Consider the following 22,943-nt stretch of genomic DNA (forward strand, 5'->3'; position numbering starts at 1 on the left):
AGCTACCACCTTTCTCAACTATAACAGAAGCTTCCTTCTCACCACTCATGTGAGGACGGGTCGAAGCAGCCGTAGAGCTGCCCCATGGTTATTGCCTTCGGGTTGAGGATCCGGTAGATGGCTCCGAACTCCTTGTGGCGCGGCGGCGGTTTCATCAGCTGCAGAGCGCGGAGCGAGTCCGCGAGCGCCTGGTACGCCTGAGTCTTGCCGCCCATGGGCGGGCCCACGATCATGAACCCGTGACGCACTAGCATCATTTCGTAGATCTGTTGAACATATTATTGACCAGTACCTGGGCGACCGAGCTCCACTCGGGCTAAAACTAGGTAACCAGCGTTTTCCCAGAGATAGGACCGAGCTAGATCGATTTTTCATCCCCGAAAACCCCTGCATACCAAATTTCATCGAAATCGTTTACGAGATCCCCGAAACATATAATTACTGAGCGGCAAAAAATCTGGCCCTCAAATGTATGCAATAAGTAAGTAACAAATTTCGTATGTAGAGTTGGCCACATTTTGTGCCTAAATCCCTACTAATATTATAAATGCGAAAGTAACTCTGTCTGTCTGTCTGTCTGTCTGTCTGTCTGTTACGCTTTCACGTCGAAACCACTGAACCGATTTTGATGAAATTTGGTATATAGATATTTTGAACCCAAGGATCAACATAGGATACCTTTTATTCCGGTAGAGGGCGCCACCACGCGATAACCTAGATCCGCGCAGACGAAGTCGCGGGCTTAAGCTAGTAATAAATATAAATTCAGGGCTGATCCAGGGAGGTTATGGGGGTCAGTCCCTCCTGGTCCCTGGGCTGGGTCTAGTAATTTTACTAACTTATAGATTTTAATAAAATTTGTATCTTCTGCGACAAAAGAAGAGAATTAATTTTAGTATTTGATTATATTATAATTATTTTACAATAAATAACTTAAGTATACCAGAGGCCGTGTTGTCTAATGCGCTGACGTTCGCTATTGCATTCATCATTTTTTTCTACTCTCTTACACCATCTTATACCGTGTGATAGAAAGAAGAAGTAAAAAGGATTTGTGATTCCAAGTATGATAGACCACGGCATGTATTGGTGGCCATGGTGTCCCGGTGAGATAGAGCCCTAAGAGTTTATACTATAAAATTATTTTTAAGTAGGCAATTAGTTTTAAGTAGAGGGGGTAGGGGGGGGGGATGCTAGGCCTTCCGCGGTCCGCCTATTGCCGACCCTTGGTTATAGGTATAGATTGCCATAGTGTACCTGTATGATCTTCTCGAGGTACCAATCCGTGGGCTGGAGATTCCGCTTCTCCATTTCCTTGTTGATGCAGCGCAGCAGCTCGGCGCGGTCGGGCTGCGGGATGCTCACCCCCGGGAACAGGTCCGAGTAGATGCCCGCGAACAGGGGCACGTCCTAAACACAACACGCCAAGTATCAGTTAGCCGCGTTGGATTCTGAAGAGCGTCGGGCCCGAAGACTCTTTGGTGACGTCTTTTGTGATCGGAAACAGGCTACAGAGCCTCGAACACCGCCGTTGAGCTTTCAGTCTGTTTTTTTACCGGATACATCTTGGTGAGTGTGCGCAGGAATTACTCTTATTCCTCTATCTTCATTTTGCCAACGGACTTCCAGGCAAGGGGACTGTCTTCACCCTTATATAGTTAGTGTTCCGTTAGCCCACACGAAGCGTTCATCTTCCACAATGCGAACTGCAAAGGAATCGAATTCGCTCCCGTCGTTCTAATCTAGGGCTCTTCAAGGCTAGAGGGAATAGGCTGTTACTGAACCAGTGAGATACACCTTTGTCGGCTTATGTACGGTTAGCAAAAAAATTTTTTTTAACAGAAACTTATTTTTCTTATGAACAATATACAGCTGTCAAAAATGCAGTCTAATTCATAAACCTACGTTTTTATCCAATTATAATACCTGTAAATAAATAAATAAATATCATGGGACAATTTTACACCAATTGACCTTTTATTTACATAAAGCGTTTCCATCAGGCGTGATTGTGGCCAAACGCAAGCCTATATTGTATAAAAAAAAATGAACGTGATCGACCCCTCACCTGATGCGTGCATGTAAAGTCCAAGCTTGTACTAGGGGTACCTGTGACAGAAACTTGGGCATGTTGACGTCGATGATGGCTCTGAGCACGAGCTGCGCCTCGTCCTTCTCGGGATAGTTCTTCTTGAGCGCGCCCGAGGCCAGCAGCACGGACTTGACGGCGCGCATGCCGTAGTCGTAGTGGTTCTGAGACGACAGCTGCTCCGAGCACAGCTTGTAAGCTTGCACTATCTTGCGCGCCAGACTGAGTTTACAATACGATATCGTCCATGTACTTTCTCAATCTCGTATCCACCCGAATTGTAACAAATCAACACTATCATACTTAGCATAAAGATGATTCTAAAGTATTTTAATTGGTTGAGAAAATACATGGACGATATACAGTTTTATAAAAAGGTCAAGCGGAATTGCATGGATTAGACATCTTTCATTATTTTGCTGTGCCCTTACATTGCGTCGCATATACTAGTTTGTTTAGATTTTAAGACTTTGTAATAGTACTGTAATGTGACTAGCAACAAAGAATTTGATTGATTGATTGACTAAGCTATAAAAGAAAAACAAATTAACTTCTGTAAGTATAGGCCGCAAAGGACTCTTTTATGCTACCAGCGCTTTCAGAAAGACTACCATTACCAAGAAGAATGCGCCGCAAGAAACTTGGCAGAAAATCTGTCTTTTTTTTTCAAAACAAACAACTATACAAGTACTAAAAATACGAAGAAAAAATTAGAAATTACATGGATTGCATATCTAAATTTTACAGAGATACAAGAGTTGCGAGGTAGCCCAAAGTAAAGCAGTATAAAAATGTATGGAACAGACATCAATAACCCAGGTTTGTCGATTTAATTTTTAACCCTAGACCGTGCAAGCGGTTATTATTCTGTCGCTACCAATGTTTGTAAGACTAGCATGCTTCGGAGAAGAACCATGAAGGAATTACCTTAAAACTGTTGCAATTCCTACTTTTTGGTGTATTTTTACCCCAAAAATTGATAAAAATGAAGCATACTCACGGTCCAGCGTTGACGAACCCGTTGGAGTAGAGCGTGATCTCGCCGATCATGGCGTAGTCCGGCACCATCATGGCCACCGTCCGGAACAACACCTTCAGGTTGTCCGGCAACTCCGTTCGACCCGCGTACCTGACCAACACATAGTTACAGTACAGCTCCGTTTTATTTTAAGGGTTCCGTACCTCAAAAGAAAATAAAACGGAAGTCCTCTATCCGTCTGTCTGTCCAGACCCTTTTTGTCAGAAACGCGTGGAGATCCATTGAAGAAGTGAAAAAATCAAACTTAAAAGATAGTCTTTAAAAAAGATGTTTCCTTCCAAATTGCAGAAGCAGATGTCTAAAGCAGCGCGAAAGTACAGTCAGCAGCAGAAGTGGATAAGCGGTTGTGATGCTCAAAATTATCTGAGCACTGCATTCTCTTATTATTGGCAAAAGAGTCGTGTGTAGAATAGATCATTTTGAGAACCACGACTCCGATGCAGACGCGAATATTCAAAACATGCAGGGTTACTTACCCAGGGTTCATGGTGATGAAGACGGAGCAAGTAGGATTGAGGCTGATCTCGGTGCCCTCAAAGACGAACCGCTTCTCGCGCCGCAGGATGGCCAACTGGATGGACAGGATCTGCTGCGCCACCACAGAGAGCACCTCCAGCTCGATGCGGTTGAACTCGTCGAAGCACGCCCACGCGCCCGACTGGGCCAGACCCTGCGGACAGTTAGCGTCGTGTCCATTGAAGCAAGACTTGGCAAGACCGAGGGTGCTTATATAGAGGCAGAAGTCAGAGGCAAGTTGCGGATAGTAAACAAGACGTATTCAATTTGCAGGTGGTAGGACCTTGTGCAAGGTCCGCCCGGATTGCTACCACCATCTTGCTCGCTAATCCTGCCGTGAAGCAGCAGTGCTTGCACTGTTGTGTTTCGACGTGGAGAGTAAGACAGCCGGTGAAATTACTGGCACTTGAGGTATCCCATCTTAGGCCTCTAGGTTGGCAACGCATCTGCAATACCCCTGGTGTTGCAGATGTTTATGGGCGGTGGTGATCTCTTACCATCAGGAGACCCACTTGCTCGTTTGCCATCCAGTCGAATAAAAAAAATAATTATGTGTCAAACTTTTGCGTCGAAAACTACATAGTTTCCGCGGGATAGTAATATTCTTCGCAACAGCTAATCATGTATTAATAGGGTGTCGGCACAAAATCAAGATTTAAAATCGATTGACTAAACAAATAGTCTCTACTAGTATGTAGGTATATATTTAAAGTGGTAATAGACTCAGTTGTGGAGGTCAGGAGGGGAGACCTTTGCCCAGCAGTGGGACACTATACAGGCTACTTAAAAAAAAAATTCAGTTTATGCCTGTGCCTTGTAAATATATTACGCTTCTTTTACAACACTACGCAAAACTAATGAAGGCTTAATGAACTAAAAGAATTTCCTTGCTCACCCGCGACCTTACCTTACCTTAAAAGGCCGCGGGTGAGCAAGGAAATTCTTTTAGTTCATTGATATGGACCTCCGCAAAGTAACTCCTGATTCAATAAATTATTTAATCAGGACTTCATTAATTTGTACTGAGTTAGTAGCTCAAGGGGCTGTTTCAAAATCTATTGATTAGTGTTAACTAACGGTTAAATGTGATGCCGTTTCTATTTGTTTTGTTAGAATAGGAGACGGAGACGAAGACGGCATCACATTTATTAACCGTCAGTTAACACTAATCAATGGATGGTGAAACAGCCCTTAAGACTAAATCTTCGGGTGTAGGTTTATATTCCGCTTTCAACCGTTATTCTTTATTTGTCACCAGGGATCAGGGTACAGGAGAAAGGATATTATTTTCAATATTCTGTAATAACGGCAGTGTCACCTTGAAGAACTTGCCGAGCGCCTTGTAATCCAGGCCGTCGGAGCAGTTGAAGACCACACACTTCTTGGCCACAGCCTTGGCCAAGTCCTTCGTGGTCTCCGTCTTCCCGGTGCCCGCGGGGCCTTCGGGCGCCCCGCCCAGGTTCAACTTCAGCGCGCTCATTAGGGTCCTGTATTACGAAAAATACGTCACAACTCCTCGCGATTCAAGATCCAGCTAAGTACAAATCAGAGGGCACAGTTCAAAAGTAAACAAGTTTGTCTTTCATAATTTTTCTATGAAAAACCATGTTTTTTTGGGGTAATTGATAGGGAAACAGACAACGAAACCATCAATAAACGTTTCTATTCCTCGCAACACGTCCCCGCACATCTCTGGTGAAAACGAAGCCTAAGCCGATGCACGCAAGGACAGATACGGGGCGAACTAAAGGTTACAGCCCATTAGAACCACCCGATACCCGACCAGCACCGCCTCGACTTTCGGCGTCCACTCGTTGTCGACAGGTGGTCCACGCTCGGACAGCGCGTTGACAAGTAATGGACCTCGCGCGGTCCACGAATTTCCGAGTAGGGGGATGAAGGTGGGGGCGCGGGGGTGGAGGGCGCCGCATCGCAAGCGTGCGGGCAGCGAGTGGTCCACTCGCCGTCTGCGCGTGGCAACCTCGTGAGTGAGGCGATCCGGTGACGCTACGGAGTTGATGTAGTGATCGCACCCCCTTACAAATCCATATGAAGAATACTAACCGCTCGAGGCGAGGCGGTGCTGGTCGGGTGCCGGGTGGCTGTAATGAGCTATGAGCTATGGGTCTAGAGTTACGAAATCCTACAAAAAACTGTTAAACCTGAAGCAGCGGTCAGTGAGCGGTGTGGCCACGAGCCGGCCAATGTTCCCGAGGTACTCGAACCCATAGTCCACGTCTGTCGTGATCATGGAGCAGACCGGGTGCTCGCCGCGCCAGTAGTACCGCAGCTGCGAGATCCAGTTGAAGTCCGTGATGTCGCGGACGTTTTTCTCCACCATCTCTTCGAGGATCGAACGGCCTGCCAGAACAACTCAACTTGATAGGTACAAGTAAATAGTGAATAATCTTTGACCTGCGAATAGAAGGCGCTTAGAACGGTCTCAAAAAGTTTGTTTAGGGTTTAGCCAATGCGCCACCATTTTTTGGGATATTAAACTCGTTTTTTTTTCTTAAAAAGAAAGAGAAAAGACATCCAGTTAAAGTCTGTGATGTCGTGGACGTTTTTCTCCACCATCTCTTCGAGCACCGAACAGCCTGACCAACCCAAGGCGATACGAGATGTTAGGCAAACAATGGGCACTCTTTGACCTAAGGCACTTGGAACCGTCTGAAAAAGTTAGTTAAGGTTTTTAGCGAAAAACCGGCCCCATTTTCGAATATATTAGGACTTTGCCTTTTTCTTTCCCATCCAATTTCTTCTGCTATACAGATGAAATAAAAATTCAAGCACTCCGATTCTGTAGTGTTGTCGAAACTCACCGTGCACGTCGATGACGATGAGCGCTTCCACGGTGACGCGGTGTCCGGGGTCCAGCTCGCCCTGCACCAGGTAGACCAGCCCCGTGATCTGCTCCGTGCTGCGGGACACCATGTCGGGCAGGGTGTTGCTCTGGATGGCCTCGATGGCCTGAAACAAACACGGCACGTGGTAACCAAGCGGAACAAAACGATCACATCATTTATTTATTTATCAGTAAAAAATTTCAGCAATACAGTTTAAAATCAATGTGCTGTAAAATTTAATTATACATAGGTATATAAAAAACCGGCCATTTGCGAATCTTACTCGTGCACCAAGGGTTCCGTATAAATGTGCGTTTTTCCATTAGCCAGCCCCGCACCGGCGCCGGCGCCGCGACTTCGTTTTTCCACTGCGCCGTTGTCGATCCCGGTTTACGCCCGGTGAGTACTGACACGGACTTCAGCACAATGAGGGCTATCGTTTTTTGTCTCACTAGATGGCGCACTGTTGCGTGAGGTTTTTAAGTGTGGCTTTCAGAGTCTGTTATTACGGGCGTTAAAACAAAGTTTAGATTAAAATCATATTTAAAACACCTTAAAACCGTACCATAAAAATATCCAGCAACCACAGTGTTGCTAAGTCCCGTTTTGTTCGGAAAAAAAGGGAGGACAAAAGTTTCCGAAAGACAAAACTGTCTCAAAACACAGACATTCATTGCCCCGTAACGCATAATTGCCATAAATAAGTTCAGGTTATGCAAAATATTCACAAAAAAAATCTTATTATAAATAAACCCGCGTAGCTCACCCAAAAACTATGAGATTTGACATTTCGGAGACCTCACGCTACACTAGCGCCTCTAGCGGCGAATTCATTCGCGATAGCCCTCATTCATATACAACATGCAGTTTTACCGGGCCGGCACCGAGTGGGAAGCTTGCTACCCCGGCGGCGGCGAGCCGGTAAGTGAAAAAGCGAGCCATACATTTTCATACATTTTTGCTTCTCCGCCACCGGCACGGCGCCTCTCCTAAGCAAATGTACGCAGTGCGAGGTAATTTTACATGGTTTATAGACAAAGACTTATATTCAACATCTCCTTCTACCCTCGTCTTATTCCGTGTGATAGACTAAGGGGCTGTTCACCATCCATTGATTAATTTTATTAGACGGATAAGTGTGATGTCGTTTCTGTTTGTTTTGTTCGAATAGACGGAGACGGCATTACATTTATCCGTCAAATAAAATTGATCAATGGATGGTTAAACAGCCCTTAAGTGTTAGACAAGGCCTCTGGTGTATCAAGTGACCTCAGAAGTGTACTGCACGCAGGAGCCAGCCTGCACGATCTGGCCGGGCCAGTTGATCACCCACTCCTCGCGCTTGGTGGACGGGTACGCGGCGATGGCCTCCGAGCCCACGTCGTGCAGGCTCACGATCATCTGGTGCTCCAGCTGCTGCAGCCAGCGCTCCACCATGCCCTGACCACCACAATAAAACACGCTGTATTATAAACCGACCCGAGGAGAACACTCTACAAGAGATTCCAGGCGGATTAGGCAAGAAAATATCTGGGAGAAGGCAGGCAAGGGACAGAATGGAATGTATGTATGTGTGTCTGTTGTGTTTCGGCGTGGAGAGTAAGGCAGCCGGTAAAATTACTGGCACTTAAGGTATCATATCTTAGGCCTCTAGGTTGGCAACGCATCTGCAATACCCCTGGTGTTGCTGATGTTTATGGGCGGTGGTGATCTCTTACCATCAGGAGACCCACTTGCTCGTTTGCCAGCCACTCAAATAAAAAAAAATGGACTCCTACTAATATTATAAATAAATGTGAAAGTTTGTGAGTATGTGTGTGTGTATAAAATGACGTGACGAGTGATGTATCTCTGTAGTTTAAGTTGACAGAGACATAGTCTCATCGACATTATATTGTTTTATGACACGTCAACGATAATCAACTTTAGGTAGACCACATGTGGCCCTCAAATTTATGCAATAATAGGTAATTTCAGTAATTTGGTATGTAGAGTGGACCAAATTTTGTGCCGTTGAATATATTTGGCTGATGATGGTACAAGGACCTTTCATACCTTGGCGTCAGCAGGCTGTATACTCGACGACAGCCTCACGATTTCGCCCTCCGAGGATATCATGCCGGTGATCTCCTTGGCAGCGCTAAACTCCAGCGTGTAGATGCCTTCGAAGCACTTCTTGAGGTGGGGCTGCACTCGCATCGGGTCTTTGGTTTCCGAGAGGATTTCCAGCAGCTCGTCGTTGGACAAGAAGAAGAAACTAAAAGAAATAATTTTCTTCAACTTGTAGCCTCAGGGCCTCCGTTAACTCGCGCGGGTGCACGGCTTAGATTGGCGCGGCGTGCTTGTTTCATGTTATCTGCTCGTAACAGAGCAGCAACCGACACAGAACTAAAGTCATCGACATAGCTCACCGGATAAGCAAACTGAAGTGGCAGTGGGCCGGCCATATCAGTCGAAGAACTGATAACCGCTGGGGCAAACGAGTTCTTGAGTGGAGACCGCGAATCGGCAAGCGTGGCGTAGGACGCCCTCAGACTAGGTGGAGCGATGATCTTCGCAGGTTAGCTGGCAGGAACTGGATGAGACTGGCCGAGGATCGTGCTCAGTGGCGTGCAACTGGAGAGGCCTATGTCCAGCAGTGGACTAAGATAGGCCGATGATGATGATGATGGAACAGAGCAGCGCTGGCTTTGCGAGGCGGGGCTCTGCTCTATTGAATGACACTTATTGAAACAGCACGCCATGCGGACGTAAACCTACCTATCTGTTTGTGTCGATTAAAATTGGGAAATTGAAATTTGTGAATAAGTTTCAAAAGAACATTCTATGTTCTGTATGGGTAACCAGTTTAGAAAACAGAATTATTTTTCCAGGTTTCCGAAAAATAAAAATAATTCTGTTTTCTAAACTCTTAATTGTACAAAATAAGTAAACAATCACATATATTGACTTAAGTTCCTATGTCCCCTGGGGATAATAAGGTGTGTACAGTCTTTTAACGGTCGAGAGGTTTCGTACAAAGAAGAAAAGTGTTCGATCGTAACTAGTTACGAATAAGTATAAAATAGTTTTTGATCGTAACTGGTTTCGTACAAGGCAGAAATAGTTTTCGATCGCAACTGGTTACGAAGCTCTGGTTGCGTACGCGGCCGAAGGGGCCATACTGTTCACCCTCACGACTTAGTGGAGACCCATATTGCTTAACGCCGTGTGGCGGCGGTGTCACTTAGAACGACGATATTACAAGTAGACTGAAGGGGAAGGTATCACTGATCTTTAGTAGTGTGGTTTTCGTTTCTGTATGCATTCTATATGTATTTGTCACAGTACCCGCAGATTGTAATTCTGCTTCTGGTCTATTCCTTACTCTGTCACGATATAATACGTACCGCGGGAAGAAGAGCCGCTTCTTCTCCAAATAGTCGTTGAGGCCTCTCTGAATGTCTTCCAGCAACGCGTTGTTGTACCGGAGCTTCTTCAGCAGATTGGGGAAGTCTGCAACAGTCAATAATAAAACAATTAGTTGAATTTGTACAACCTTTTTATCGCAAGCTTTTATTTAACTTGGAGTGTTCATTTATTTATTTGGGCCAAATCTTGCAAGTTAAATTTGATCCACTTCCAGTAGTCCGACCGACTTGAAATTTGGTAAACTTATGTAAATCTGGTGACAATATTAATCTGATAGCGGCATCCTGGTAGTCCGGCCAGGATCGTCTCCACAGGACGGAACTCTTCAACGGTTAATGGCTTCGACTTGAAATTTGGTATTCAAATGTAGTTTGAGTACAGTACAGTCTTACGTACGTAGAATAGGGATCGTTTTCTCCACTTCTTTCTGTCACACGGTTTAAGATGAGGATAGAAAGAGATGGTGAGTGCCGTAGCAAGCGCAAGAGCGTTAAAGAGAACCGCGACATGTCATGCAAAGTGGATTTTCACGCACTCTTCGCCACGGTTCAAGGAGACCGCATTGTGAGAAATTCTTCAGCAGTTTCGATGTATGAAAATTGGTCTAAAGAACAAAACAAAACGAGCGATTATAAGAAGAAATTCCCGAAATGGAATAAAACGCGTGTGACAGAGATAGAACTGTACAATTTTTTACAGGGTTTAAAAATGCGTTACCTGTTTTCCATATAACTGACCGATTGACCCCTATCTCACCTGATGTTAAGTGCAGATGAGGCCAAAGGTGTATCTCACTGGTTCAGTAACAGCCTATTCACTCTAGCCTTGTTGAGTCCATTGTAATTATCCGGAAAAACCAGACGATGGGAGCGAATTCCTTAGCAGTTCGCATTATGAAAGATGAAGCAAACCGCTTCGTGCGGGCCAATGGAAGACGCTCCCCCCGCCCCCTCCCCGCCTGGAAGTCCGTTGACAAAATGGAGATGGAGGAATAAGATCAGACCTGTAGCCGGCAGCACCATTGGATCCTTCTGCGTGGCCAACATGATAACCTTCCACTCTTTGTCGACGTCGCGAAAGTTGCGCGCCTCCGTGGGCATCTGACGCATTATGTCTTCCGACGAGAAAATAGGCTCCAGGTACATCCAGGTCGCTTGACACTGTCAATCATCAACTTAACATTAACTTGTAAAAAGTTACAAACTTCTTAAATATCATGGGACACGACACATATAAACAGCCCGGGGATTGAGCGCACGAACCTCTGAGTTTTTCGAAATTCATTTGCGAAATTACATTTGAATTTACCACGAGCTTTACGGTGAAGGAAAGCAAAAAGAAAAAGTTTATGGGCGGTGGTGATCTCTTACCATCAGGAGACCTCACCACATCCACCTCATCACACTTGTTCGTTTGCCATCCAGTCGAATAATAAATAAAAAAAAACATGCACACACCTGTGAAGCAATTCAATGGTATGTGTGAAGTTCCCAATCCGCACTGGGCAATCAAATCTCATTCTGAGAGGAGGCCTGTGCCCAGCGGTGGACATATAGGCCTGGGATGGATTTAAGACTGACCTGCAGCCACTGGTCCAGTATATCCTGCATGCTGATGAGTTTCTCCTCCCAAGCCACCATATCAGCCTCGAAGGCCTTCACGTACGGCGAGCCGCGCATGGTCTGCGCCTTGAGGATGTGGTCGTCTAACTGCTGCTGCACGTCGTCCAAGCCCGTCAGGATACCCACGCCGGTGTCTCTGGACACGACCAGTTCAAACATGTTCAAATCAATTACTTTGCTCACCCACCCGCGATATGAAGCTACGTTTATGGAAAAATGTGTTCATGCACTTTGTTAGCATACACACAAATCACACAAACCCACCACACTACACTGACGCGTCTCGAACTCAACCAGAGCTCATCTTCAGAGCAACACAACCGTTCACCATGCTACCAATAGATCTAACAACACTAACACACTCTAGTCTGACATCAGCGTACACCGTTAATTAGTACTATCTTTCTACATCGCAAACCAAATAAAACATCCACCTGTAAGGCATGACTTCGAACTTGATGCCGACCCACTCCTCCTTCATCTTATTTAGCGCCTTCTCGAGCGCGTACTCCTTAGAAGCGTACTGCTCTATCTCCTCCAGCTGCGGCGCGAACACGTGGACCCCTTGCTCCACCATGTCAGCCAGCGAGGTCTCCGGGTCATGGACCACGGGGACCCCGATCAGATCACTGATCTTGGCCCAGTGCCGGTCGCGCATACCCTAACGAAACAAAAGAAAGTTGGACTCGCAGGGTAAAGATAACCGGAACGAGCAGTACCCAACTTCATAAATCGTCTGGTCTCGTCTGTACTTTGTCCAATTCCACGTTAAGCAAGGTTTAAAGGAAACCAGTAACGCTGGCATGTCTTGAAAAACTGTTTATACGAAGTCAATAACAAGCCAACACTGGCTTCGTTGAAACTTAGCTTACGGGTAAATTCACTGCCTTAATTTAGTTGTGTCGAACTTGTGTTTTAACTTTACTTGTGTCGAAAAAAAGTAGACTTTAATCTGTCGTTGAGCTCAGCAAGAATTTGATGCCAGAACAACTTTTTTTTAATTGAGACAAATAATGACAACTGCAAGGATTCTGAAAAAGCTGATATAAATAATATTGACCTTATTACAAATAGCGCAGAGCACTGGTATGAGGACTTTGAATTTCTCCAGCTTATTGCGAACCATGTCAGCGATTCGCTTAGCACCAGGGTACTCAAACAGCTGCTTGCCAAGCTTGTACAACAGCTTCCACCACGCCTCCACGTCTTCGGCGATCTGCTCCGCCTCGAGACCCAGGAATGGTCCATGATACCTAGGATTAGCGACGCATGAAGCAAAGAGTTCCACAGGGGAGTTTCATAAAGCGTGTACTGTTTTTTAAGTATTAAAAAATTACGATCTAATTAGATCGTTATATCATGACACGAAAAGTTTTATTTAATTATTTAGTTACGCTCTCGTGAGACATATGTGAAAAATACTAAATTAAACGGTTTAACTCACGATTATAACAGGAACGGTTCGACTAGCCGCGATCTTTTCGGGAGATCTTTTTCATAGCTGAGTGAAAGATATTTCCAAAAATATCGAAACTAGTCGGAACGTTCCTGCCTTATAATCGTGAGTTTAAATATAAATATCTATAGTTGAATCGTTTAATTTAGTAATATTTCTCGTTATTATTAGAATCCAGAACATTTCTGAAAGTTATGTCCATCTAAATACTTTTAAAGCTTTTTTTGGAGTTAAAAAATAAATACTTACCACTTCTCGTAACCCTCGTAGAAGTCGAAAGAAGTGTGCCACAGCTTGTGGAAGGGGTCAATGCCCGCCAGCATGGTCTGCAGGCTGAAGTACACTGAGACATCCTGGTCCAACAGCTGCTCTTCGTTCGTGATCTCTTCCGCTTCTCGTTTATCGTCCTGAAGCATGACGTATGCAACTCTGTACATGGGTCAATCAACGTTTTAGTGTACTTATGTTATTCTGTCCTGTAACATCAGGAGACATCAGTGATACCGTTTCAAACTTTCGTGATGTAACGTTGCCGAAACGTCGAGGTAAATATTACTCGTGTGAAAATAGCGTGATAAGTCCCATTTATGGTATTTTGACATCAGTGATACGCTTTGTTAGAAAAATGTTTGCAATATAATTATACTATGTTGAAAATACAAACTGAAATATAGATGTACAGAAAAACCAGAAAAATAAGACCAGCACTGGGAATCGAACCCAGGTCCTCGGCGTTCCGTGCCGCGTGCTATACCGCTACACCACTGCTGGACAACGGTACAGACACGAATTTCCCCTATGCACCACACATCTCAGCTTGTTTGTTTCTTATTTAGCCACTTAAGCAGTGACGCTAGCGACATCTATACCGTAGCCTTCATGGAGAAACTTTCGGCATTCCATTGGAACATTTGGAACTAACCGCTCACCCGGACAAGAGATATCGTTATTGAGCAATCAAATTAAGATTATTTTTGGAATATTTTTGTATTTTTTATTTCAATTCCAAATTTTTACTTTTACGGTCATCCCGTAAAACTAAATTGAAAATACAAACTGAAATATAGATGCACAGAAAAACCTACTACTACTACTATGTATTAGCATGCACTACTTTTGGTGGATTTGTACCCCTTATCTTATAATCATACTTTTGAATAAGTAACTCAGGACACGTTACCAAGGCAACAAGCTACTCTAAAAATTTGATTGACCCATATCATCATCAACCGGAAGAAGTCCACTGCTGAACAAAGACCTTCAGAACACTATAATAAACGAGAAGTCACCACTTGCATCCACCAACAATGCAAGTACAGGCAGCAAAAAAACTCGTATTAAAAATGAAGTTTTTAGTTTAAAGACCTGATTATCAGAATTAGACGCTGATGATCATGATGATGACTTGCATTGTCATCCAAACTCCATAATAACATGTATCCTTGGTATATATCCCTAGTAATACGCCGAGTTTCAAGTCGATGCCATTGTACGTTGAAGAGTTCCATCCTGCTGACCATGACCGGACCAACAGAATTTCACTACCAGATTATTATTTGTCACTGAACATAAATACTAAACTTCTGCTCAATTACACAACTTCCATACATACGAGCATTGAAAGATAAATAAAAGATTGACACATGTCCTACATTCAGACGGGCGACGGATGAAACCTCTACTCACCATCAAATTGTTGAATATCTCATCAACTTTCCCGACCACGTCCCTCAAGAGGTCCAGATTCAGCAGCGGCGGGTCGAATCTCCGGAACATCTCGAGGTCCTTCTCGTGAGTCTTCAACTTCTCCTCGAACACGGCCTTGCGGCTGCGCAGTTTGTCTTCGGCCATGGTTTTCTTTGTGGTGAGCGTTTTGAGCGTGAGGTCGATGGTGTCCTCCATATCGAGAGGCCAGAGGAACACGCGGGTGTTCAGGTTTATGTCCTCGACTGAAAGGTACAACAGTAATTTATAGGATCACTCCGTTGTCTGTCTGTCATAGCAAATTTTCTCCGAATCTACTGGAATGATTAAATTACCATAATATCGTCACTACTTTGAAAACATCTCGTATCTCAAATCAATATCAACAAAATTAAGATTGTTTTTTTTTTGGAATCTCTTTGTATTTTTATTTCAATTCCAATTTTTTTGTTACTTTTAAGGTCATCCCGTAAAACCCATATCGAAAATACAAACTGAAATATAGATGCATAGAAAAACCAGAAAAATAAGACCAGCGCTGGGACTCGAACCCAGGTCCTCGGCATTCCGTGCCACGTGCTATACCGCTACACCACCACTGGACAGTGATACAGACACGAATTTCTCCTATGCACCACATATCTCAGACACACACTACATCACAACAAAAACACAGTAAAAACATCAGTGTGATGCTCAGCTCAGCATATGCCGTAGCCTGAAACCAGAGCTGCAGCGCTGGTTTTCAGCTGAACCCCGCACCCACGTAACCGAACGCGATATCTCAGCTTGTTTGTTTTCATATTTAGTCACTTAAGCAGCGACACTAGCGACATCTACGCTGTAGCCCTCATCGAGAAACTTTCAGCACCCCATTGAAACTAACCACTCACCCGGACAAGAAATGTCCTTATTAAGCAATCAAAATAAGATTGTTCTTTTTTTGGAATCTTTTTTTATGTAAAGTTTTTACCCTACAGCAAAAAACACGACTAACTCACACGAGAGATGCGCGTGCGTCATCAGAAAGATGACGTATTCGGCCGTGGTCCGGGAGCGCTCGCGCAGCTCGAACAGCGCGCAGTCGCGCGACTCCGAGATGTAATTAATCAGCTCCACGAGTTGCGCCGTCGTCTCGGGGGACTCCGACGCGCGCGCCGCTATCTCCTCGTATACGTTGCAGATGCTGCCACACACGGTTCACTAATGTTTCGCAACTAACGTTTGGCAACCTGATTCTTTTCGCAACTTTTCATTTCGCAACTGTTTAATATTTCTGAAACTTATGAAACTAACCTAACCTAACCTAAAGAGTTCTACACGATGGGCCTGAAATCATCATCATCATTAGCCGGAAGACGTCCACTGCTGAACAAAGGCCTCCCCCTTAGAACGCCACAATGAACGACAACTCGCCACTTGCATCCACCGGTTTCCCGCCACTCTCACGATGCCGTCAGCCCACCTGGTGGGAGGCCTGCCAACGCTTCATCTTCCGGTTCCTGAAAACCAGCCTGCCTGCTGGGGGCCTGAGTTTACAAATGAAAAGTTGCGAAATGAATCAGGTTGCCAAACGTTAGTTGCGAAATGAACGGATACCGCCGTACACACACAAAGGGTCGCATTAACAATTACGCAGAGTAATGTTGTAAACTTTCGTGATTTTCACTTGTAGTTTAAATATCAAATACGAGACTTGTCACGCTGCTAGTATATTTACTCACAAGTAGACCAGTCTACTCCTGACCATGCACGGCCATCGCAATGTGATCGAAAGGTCGAGGTAAATATTACTAGCGTGATAAGTCCCATATTTATATTTAACTACAAGTGTTTACTTGCGGCTTCGCACGCGTTAACTATTCGATCCGGTACATACAATTGAAATTCTGTGATTTTCTTCTTGTGAGAATTCCCAAAAATTATATCGTGGTTTTCATTGACGTTGTATTAAAAACAACCATGCCAAATTTCATGACGCTAAGCCCAGCGGTTCTTATTTTCAGATTGTATCCCTATCCCGTGGGAATGTCGGGATAAAAAGTAGCCTATGTGTTATTCCAGATGTCCAGCTACCTACATACCAAATTTCATCCATATCCGTCCAGCTGTTTTAGCGTGAAGGAGTAACAAAAACACACACACGCACGCACGCACGCACGCACGCACACACACACGCACATACACACACACTTTCACATTTATAATATTAGTAGGATAAGGCGGAGCAGGCAACTGCCTAGTGGCCCCAGGACCGGATTAAACATTATTCAGACTAGGAAACTGCCCTGGGGCTCCAGAATCGGATTAAACAATAGGCAAAGTAGGCAACGGCCTAGGGGACTCGAATGTTTCATGGAGTAAAAATTGCTGTAAGTTGCGCCACCGGCTTTAATCTAGTTATTACTTCTTTCTGTTGAAAAGTATTGCCTACAAGAGATCGCTATGAAGCGATAAGGCCGAATATTGCTTACGAAATTCAGCCCTAAGTCGTAAAGTTGCGGGTGACTCACGCCCTGTTCCACTTCTTGTTGATGGCGATGAAGTGGTCCACGATGTACCGACGCAGCCCGTCCACGACGTCCCACATGGCGTCGTTAAGCGGCCCGCAGTCCAGCATCACCATGTTGAGAGGGATGTCCCGCCGGAGGAAGAGGATCTCGTCGCGTAACTCTTCGTACTCGTAGATTTTGGCTGTGAAATCCTAAGACAAAACAAGAGAAAATAACTCTGGAAAAGGATTACTTTCTTGACCATCTGTCAAGAACCTTTTCTGACAAACACTTGCTCGTTTGCCATCCAGTCAAATAAAATAAAAAAACACGTGGAGGTATCAAGTAAAGATTATTATCAAATACACAGATCTGCTATCCCTTGAAGCAGCGAATAAATTAAACTTAAATAAATACAAAAATCCAGAAAATCATTTTTCTGGTTTTTCTGTGCATCCATGTCTCAGTTTGTATTTTCGATACAAAAATCCATACAAATTACCGTAACCGAAAATCTATACGGTACTTCCGGTTGTTCTAGAAAGTTGAAATTTGTTATGAAGGTAGCTCTTATAGCACAACCAATAAGAAAAGCCGAAGCCGTGGTGGCCTAGTGGTTTGAAGCCGTGGTGGCCTAGTGGTTTGACCTATCGCCTCTCAAGCAGAGGGTCGTGGGTTCGAACCCCGTCTCGCACCTCTGAGTTTTTCGAAATTCATGTGCGGAATTACATTTGAAATTTACCATGAGCTTTGCGGTGAAGGAAAACATCGTGAGGAAACCTGCACAAACCTGCGAAGCGATTCAATGGTGCGTGCGAAGTTCCCAATCCGCACTGGGCCCGCGTGGGAACTATGGCCCAAGCCCTCTTGTTCTGAGAGGAGGCCTGTGCCTGTTGTACGTAGTCTGCTTATGTCAGTAACTATAATTATCGTTGCATAAGAAACGCCTGCACCATATCCATCCAGCCATTTTAGCATAAAAGAGTAGGTAGGCTACGTTCTGTTAAACTATCCAAACTGCAACTCTGCACGGGTGCTATCAAAAATTACCTTCAAGGTGGGAGGCGGTTCCGTCTTGAAGAACGCCATCAGATCCTGATTGGCGGTGCCGTCGAGGATGTAATAGTACTGCTCGTAGCAGGACAGGAACGACACCGGGCCGGGGCGGTTCGCGTGGAAGTGTCTGGCGGCTTGGTTGATGATGCCCACCATGTATTCTTCATCAGGGTACACGCATAGCAAGTAAGGTTGCGGCCTGGAAGTCCCTGTATACGGATTCATATGAAACCTTTGGAAAGATGAACTCATTCGGCAGGTTGACATGCAGTTATCGAGTATGCTGTTTGAAAACTCGTGTATGTATGATGTATGATTTCATTCATTCATTTCATTGACTCATATATTCAAAATCGTTTTTTTTTATCAAATAGCTGGCAAACGAGCTGACGGGTCACCTGTGCCCTATTTCACGAAGCTACAAGTTACAATTTACAAGCGGTAGCCTTAGCTTACCGCTTGTAAATTGTAACTTGTAGCTTCGTGTAATGGGGTACTGATGGTAAGTGTTCACCGCCGCCTATGGACACCTACGGCATTATTAGGACTGCGGGTGCGTTGCCGGCCTAAAAGGGGAAGGGGTAACCAAAGGGGGGGGGTGTTTGACAATTGAATATGATAACGAATTTCAACTATCAACTATCGGATACGGTATATTTTTTTCCATAAATGTTCAGATCTTTATGATCACCCTGACGCTCTGTCGTCATCATCAACACATACGTAGGAATTCCACTCCTGGGCATAGATTGGACTCCTTCATTTAAAGAACGAAAAAATAAATTTATTTGCCAAAAAAAAATACTCCCAATTGAATTTGTTTCCAATACTCGATACGCTTGGCGAGCGGGTTGGAGAGCGCAGTTTGGGATTGTAAAATTGCCAAGAAGGCACTGCTGCCCATCCTATAGTATTATCCCTTAGCCGATTTCTACGACGGAACCCACGGGAGGAGAGGGAGGGGACAACATTCTAACGCTGTTACCCCACGGCCACGCTCTCAGCTTTTTGATAAATTTGAATCGTTATGTGAACGTTAACCCTTTTCCAGGCCCACAAAATGAATTACAGTTTTATATAGTTTACCTATGACTGAATTTTAACGAATATAATTTTTAACGATTTCAATTGATTCTGTAGCATATTGTAAAAGACCCCGGATCTAAAGTATGGAAAATGTGGTTTCAGTTAAATCCTGAGATTGTGATATGTTATAGATTTCAAACTCCTGTACAAAAGTCTCTAAAAAACTAAACTAAACTCTGAAAGGGACTTGGAAACAGAGGTAGCACCCTTAGAGACTTTTGTTTAGGACTATAACATATTTCTCATCATCATATCTCAGGATATTTAACTGAAATCACATTTTCCATACTTTATGTCCGGGGTCCTTTAGCAAGGCGAATATCTTTGTACATTTATTTATGTGGTCCCTACATGCACTATGCCTGGAAAAGAGTTAGCAAAAACAGTTTATTTATTAATCGATAATAATAATTAAATTAATTTATTCAAGTAACATTACGACTCATTTTGATGAGCATACAAACCGGGATAAATGAAGCTATCAATACTCGGCAGCTGGTAGTTTACGTTGATGATTGTGTGGAACCACTTGACGATGAGGACGCGCATCTGGTCCAGGGAGGGGTCGAACGAGATCGTGGTGCTCCCGGGGTGCGCCACCGCCTTGATGCGCACAAGCGACCGCTTTATGAACATGTAGTCGCGGTACGCGCCGGAGTATCTGTTGCCTTCCTACGATACGAGACAAAGCGCATGAAAGTACCATCAGCCAAATATGTGGTCTAACACCCTAAAGATGATAATCGTTTGCATGTCACAAAACAATAATGCCAATAGACGTGTCTGTTAACTTGAATGTTCGACTTTGGCGAGCTTTTTTAATGTGTTTAAAAATTGATAGACCACTTATTTGGCTGATGGTACAGTCACCAGCACCAATATCTGACACAACAAGCGTGCATAAATATCTGATACGACTCTATTTCTAGGACCGCAATGCCGTGTCAGATATTTTTGCACGCTCCACCGTGGCAGATATTAATGGTCGGGTACATTCTAGCAAGTTTTTTTGAAAGAGATGATGTTCAGGGTTAAATTTTTATGATAACTTTAGACAATAACTATGATAAATCTAGCGTGATCAAAATTCTTACGACTTGTCCTTTCGTTGTGCTAATAAAGGAATGGTAATGAAATTTAAGCGACCGGTCAAAACGCTTAAATGTTCATCCCGTAGTACAGTCGAGTTCATAAGCTTGTGAGCAAAAATTCGATCAAAAATATCTGAACACGCTTCTACGCCGATGACAATAGTCGTGTTCCGGTCATCATCATCCCAGCCTATATACGTCCCACTGCTGGGCACAGGCCTCCTCTCAGAACAAGAGGGCTTGGGCCATAGTTTCCACGCGGGCCCAGTGCGGATTGGGAACTTCACACACACCATTGAATTGCTTCGCAGGTTTGTGCAGGTTTCCTCACGATGTTTTCCTTCACCGCAAAGCTCGTGGTAAATTTCAAATGTAACTCCGCACATGAATTTCGAAAAACTCAGAGGTGCGAGCCGGGGTTTGAACCCACGACCCTCTGCTTGAGAGGCGATAGGTCAAACCACTAGGACACCACGGCTTCACGTACGTGTTACGTGTTCCGGTATTTTTGATCAAATTTTTGCTCACAAATTTAAGAAACTCGACTGTGCCTAATTTTCCGGAACCTAAATTGACAATAAAACTCAAAAAAATGTTTGACATTACGCGATGAAAAGAAACCAGTTGAAAGTGCAAATTCATAGAACAACCATCTGAATCAAACCTTATAGATAATTTTAGGGTACTTCCCGTTGAAATAGAATTATGAAATTCGGCCAAAAGTAACATCTCACGACACGAGTAATGGAAGAAGGCTGAAAATCACTCAGCAGAAAAAAGACGTTTTTCATGGAAATGCTTTAAATTTTTTAGTGACTTTTAAAGTATAGAATGTTTCTCTTTTGCGTAGTACTTGGTCTTTGACAAATGAGAGATTCCACCTTCAACTAAAACATTTCAAAGATCAAACTAAATAAATAGAACCATCGCTACAATGATAACTTACGTAGTAATAGGCGAAATATCCAGCAAAATGTCGGACACTTCGTTCGACCAAGTCGCGAATTTGTTTTGACATCAAACCGCGTATGCATCTGGAATTCAAGATTAAAACATGGTACAGTCGCCAACATAAGCGTTGATGTCTTGATACTCATAAATATCTGACCAAGCACTTATATATCGTCACTACTTTTTAAAAAAGCTCGTAACTTAAAATAGATAATTTTTCTAAGTGAACTTTACGACCATTATTTGAAGGGTTGATTTTGTTGACGTATTGATTGGAGACACGACATGTTTCCAAAGTAGTGACGATATGCAATTGACAATACAGTCGTGTTCAGATATTTATGAGCACCGCTTTGATCTTACGAAACGAGAGTAAAATTTTACTTATTATCTATAGGTAGGTACACCAGCACCAATATCTATCCTAGAAATAGAGTCGTATCAGATATTTATGCACGCTTGTTGTGTCAGATATTGGTGCTGGTGACTGTACCTACATATGTCATAGTAGTAACTTCATCATACCACTGCCAATATGTCTAGTGAAATGGTAAAACGAGTTGACTTTCCGAGTTTGTTTCGTCAACTCACTGACGTGTTTCAGTGATTTTATAAAATCACAAAACAAATCCGGTGAAATAAAGAAACGACTTGCCTTTTTTAGCCGATTTCGTTAATTCACAGATTCAGGGATTTGATTAAATGACTGATTTTTTCTAGGCAAATGATAAAAAGGATTTACCATTTTAACTTACTACGTGATTTGGTCATATCCCTTATATATTAATTTGTTTAGCCATTTGCCTGTGACAGGTACATAAGTTAGGGATTCGACCGTCTTGCAATACACGTTCCAATATACTTGCGCAAGTTTGGTCTTGTCTGTGGCCAGCATAAAGCCCAGTACTGGCCAGCGAGAAAAATCGTACAAATTAAATTACATTACGAGACCATAAAGTCAGCGAGATTGTAGTGGTCACTCGAACGCTACACAATTACGTCTGGCTTTTCAAACATTACTTTAAAGTCACAAGGTACAAAAGTGATCACTTATTTATGACGTAGACTGTACTAGTTTTCTCACAGGTCTAAACCGAGTACAGACAATAGGCCGCTGGGTTCACATACTTGAAGAATTGCTCGACTTGGAACGTGGACTCCTTCTTCTTCTTGGCGACGTAGACCGCCCAATGCTGGCGCATCTTGATCATGGTGTCAGCGACGTCGATCATCCAGTTGTCGAGCAGCTCGGCGCGCGTGTCGGCGCACAGCCGGCCCAGCCGCTCCGTGAACTCTGACGGGTACTGCGGGAACTGGAGGCCTTCTTGCATCTTGTCCATGTCGCAGATGTACATGTTCTGGTATCTGTGAGGACGTCACTGACGTTTTATGTTGCGAACAGGATGTATGTACCAGGGATGTTACGGAGCTCCGGTTCCGTTTCCGTTAATTCGGAACTTGCTTTGCGCGGCGGCGGGACATGAGCGGCGTACATAAAAAAGAACGCCCCGCTTGCCACGTGTTGCACTAACGACTCGTCCACCTATCACTCAGGCTCCAGTTCTGGTTCCGGTTTCGATTCCG

At 44.0% G+C, this 22,943-nt stretch overlaps 1 protein-coding gene across 2 annotated transcripts in view; it reads right to left on the reverse strand.

Moving 5' to 3' along the window:
• Dnah3 (dynein heavy chain 3, axonemal) overlaps positions 1 to 22,943 on the reverse strand; it is a 75,388-nt gene that overhangs the window by 46,900 nt on the left and 5,545 nt on the right. For both annotated transcript variants that reach the window (XM_074088841.1, XM_074088839.1), the window contains exons 6-28: positions 22,488 to 22,724; positions 21,355 to 21,442; positions 19,782 to 19,989; positions 18,226 to 18,440; positions 17,197 to 17,387; positions 15,685 to 15,869; positions 14,666 to 14,928; positions 13,229 to 13,386; positions 12,584 to 12,776; positions 11,958 to 12,184; positions 11,482 to 11,659; positions 10,905 to 11,061; positions 9,880 to 9,985; positions 8,546 to 8,747; positions 7,760 to 7,930; positions 6,467 to 6,614; positions 5,807 to 6,005; positions 4,963 to 5,131; positions 3,605 to 3,798; positions 3,090 to 3,218; positions 2,110 to 2,311; positions 1,258 to 1,410; positions 43 to 266 (exon numbers count right to left, since the gene is read on the reverse strand). In XM_074088841.1, the coding sequence (XP_073944942.1) occupies positions 43 to 266; positions 1,258 to 1,410; positions 2,110 to 2,311; positions 3,090 to 3,218; positions 3,605 to 3,798; positions 4,963 to 5,131; positions 5,807 to 6,005; positions 6,467 to 6,614; positions 7,760 to 7,930; positions 8,546 to 8,747; positions 9,880 to 9,985; positions 10,905 to 11,061; positions 11,482 to 11,659; positions 11,958 to 12,184; positions 12,584 to 12,776; positions 13,229 to 13,386; positions 14,666 to 14,928; positions 15,685 to 15,869; positions 17,197 to 17,387; positions 18,226 to 18,440; positions 19,782 to 19,989; positions 21,355 to 21,442; positions 22,488 to 22,724 (4,197 nt within the window). The remainder of the gene's footprint in view (positions 1 to 42; positions 267 to 1,257; positions 1,411 to 2,109; positions 2,312 to 3,089; positions 3,219 to 3,604; positions 3,799 to 4,962; positions 5,132 to 5,806; positions 6,006 to 6,466; positions 6,615 to 7,759; positions 7,931 to 8,545; positions 8,748 to 9,879; positions 9,986 to 10,904; positions 11,062 to 11,481; positions 11,660 to 11,957; positions 12,185 to 12,583; positions 12,777 to 13,228; positions 13,387 to 14,665; positions 14,929 to 15,684; positions 15,870 to 17,196; positions 17,388 to 18,225; positions 18,441 to 19,781; positions 19,990 to 21,354; positions 21,443 to 22,487; positions 22,725 to 22,943) is intronic.

This window comes from Choristoneura fumiferana, chromosome 6 (assembly GCF_025370935.1).
Source record: "Choristoneura fumiferana chromosome 6, NRCan_CFum_1, whole genome shotgun sequence".
Lineage (NCBI taxonomy): Eukaryota > Metazoa > Arthropoda > Insecta > Lepidoptera > Tortricidae > Choristoneura > Choristoneura fumiferana.